Genomic DNA, 1,855 nt, shown 5'->3' on the forward strand with positions numbered 1-1,855 from the left:
TCACAGCTACACACAGGTCTCTTAAATTGGCCATCACAAAAAACAAGGTTCAAGCAAAGCTGATTTCACGAAAAATTTCAGTGTGACCAGAGAGAACCTTCCCAGACAATGCCACTGAGGGCACTAATCCAATGCAAGTTGCTCAATGCTCGCCTAGTGGAAAAAATGTGTGCGCCCTCATTTGTATATGCCTGGACCACAGAAAGCACCAAGAAGGAGGAATTGAATCTATAATGCTATGGAAATAAGTTATAAAAAACTATTGTATTACATGTAAAGCAGTTTAAATGTTTACCTAAATCAATGGGGATCTATAAAAAGGATACTTGTATATATGGAACTGATGATTCAGAACTGTTGTGTAGAAATAGAGTTCTGTGGGTAGGATGAGAGTAGGTGGGAAATGGATGTTGGACACAAGGAGGTAATTTGGGGGCCAGTGCAACTATTCACATGGCAAGTGACATAAGTATGAAACGGGGCACTAAAGTGGGAGATATTCACATACTATTTTCCAAGTGAGAATATATATATTAGATTTGATCTGGTGAGAGAGAAAAACAAGAAACTAAAATACCACAAAGATAAGCATGTCATTTCTAACTGAGGTGTCTGTATGGGCAGTGAGGCAGATATTATCTGAAAAACCAAAAAGAAAAAGATATCATCCGGGAGCTTCTCAGAATAGGCCAGAGAAAACAAATCATTATCAAAGGTGGCTTTAAGGTATTTGTGAGAAATTTTCATGGTCTTCTAAAGTCCCCTTATAAAAATGTAGGACAACACAGTTAAATAATCAGGTAAGAACAGGAAAGAAATAAACTTTGGTTTTGCTCAATCAAAACAAGCATGCTTACACTGCCTCGCTCAATCCACCAGTCAACACTCTATTTTCCTATAGTAACACACTATCTGTATCTTTAGCCTCCCATTTCTTTGTTCAGTGATTTCCAAAAGACACATGTAATCTCTGAATGGTATCTTCCCAAACTCAAAGAATTAAACTGTGCTGCAATATTTTTTTTACTCTTTCTGAAGAAATTCAATGTCTAGCGCTTGTGTGTGGTACTTCAATCTTGCCATCAGAAATCATCAAGAAGGTATTGCTTGAGTTACAAGAGGATGTAGAAGGTAGAGAAAGTTTAAAGCAACATTCAACCATTCTAAAATTTGACCGTCAGAGGTCTTCTAAAAGAAGGAAGTAGCCCTCAAGAGCTGCAGCAAGGTCATGTGTGAAGATGTATTAGCCTGGAGACACAGCTGTTCCCAGTGAGAGCTGGGGCAGTTTCACAGACACATGACAAGGGAGGCAAACAAAAGATTGCACAAGTTACCTTCAACATCACAACTCAGGTAGTTACGGACTTCATTCAAAATGAAGTTGATATCTTCTTCCGACGGAATAGGATGGTGTGTGATACCAGTTGGGGTATCGGTAGTGCCTGCTATTGTCATCTTTTGCCAAGGTAAGAAGAAAATGACTCGCCCATCACTGGTGGCTGGATCAAGAAGTCCCATGCTCTCGGGGCTAAAGTTTGAAGGGAAAAAAAAAGGTTATCTATTTGAAATCAGAATGTGCATTTTAATCACCATTACAAAAACAATTTGATGAATTCCTTTAACTTGTACATCTGAGGCTACTAATTCCTAAAAGAAAATGCTGATTTTGATTAAAATTAGTAATACAGCATATGTGACAATCAACATATTTTCCAGTAGAATTCAAAGTTAATTAAGCAGGTGGACATCAACTTACAGTTGCTTTGTTTTTATACCACTTGGGCCATTTACTTCAGATAAGGTCAGCAGGGCAAGTACTTATAACTTCTTTTATGATAGTGAATTAAGAATAGCT

The 1,855-nt window shown here is 37.8% G+C and overlaps 1 protein-coding gene across 1 annotated transcript in view; it reads right to left on the reverse strand.

The window, feature by feature from the left end:
• GPD2 (glycerol-3-phosphate dehydrogenase 2) overlaps nucleotides 1-1,855 on the reverse strand; it is a 212,070-nt gene that overhangs the window by 38,317 nt on the left and 171,898 nt on the right. Inside the window, exon 9 of the mRNA XM_004703929.2 lies at nucleotides 1,335-1,528. Within this exon, the coding sequence (XP_004703986.1) occupies nucleotides 1,335-1,528 (194 nt within the window). The remainder of the gene's footprint in view (nucleotides 1-1,334; nucleotides 1,529-1,855) is intronic.

This window comes from Echinops telfairi, unplaced genomic scaffold (assembly GCF_000313985.2).
Source record: "Echinops telfairi isolate 266 unplaced genomic scaffold, ASM31398v2 ScPeMD7_4;HRSCAF=17, whole genome shotgun sequence".
NCBI classification, from domain to species: domain Eukaryota; kingdom Metazoa; phylum Chordata; class Mammalia; order Afrosoricida; family Tenrecidae; genus Echinops; species Echinops telfairi.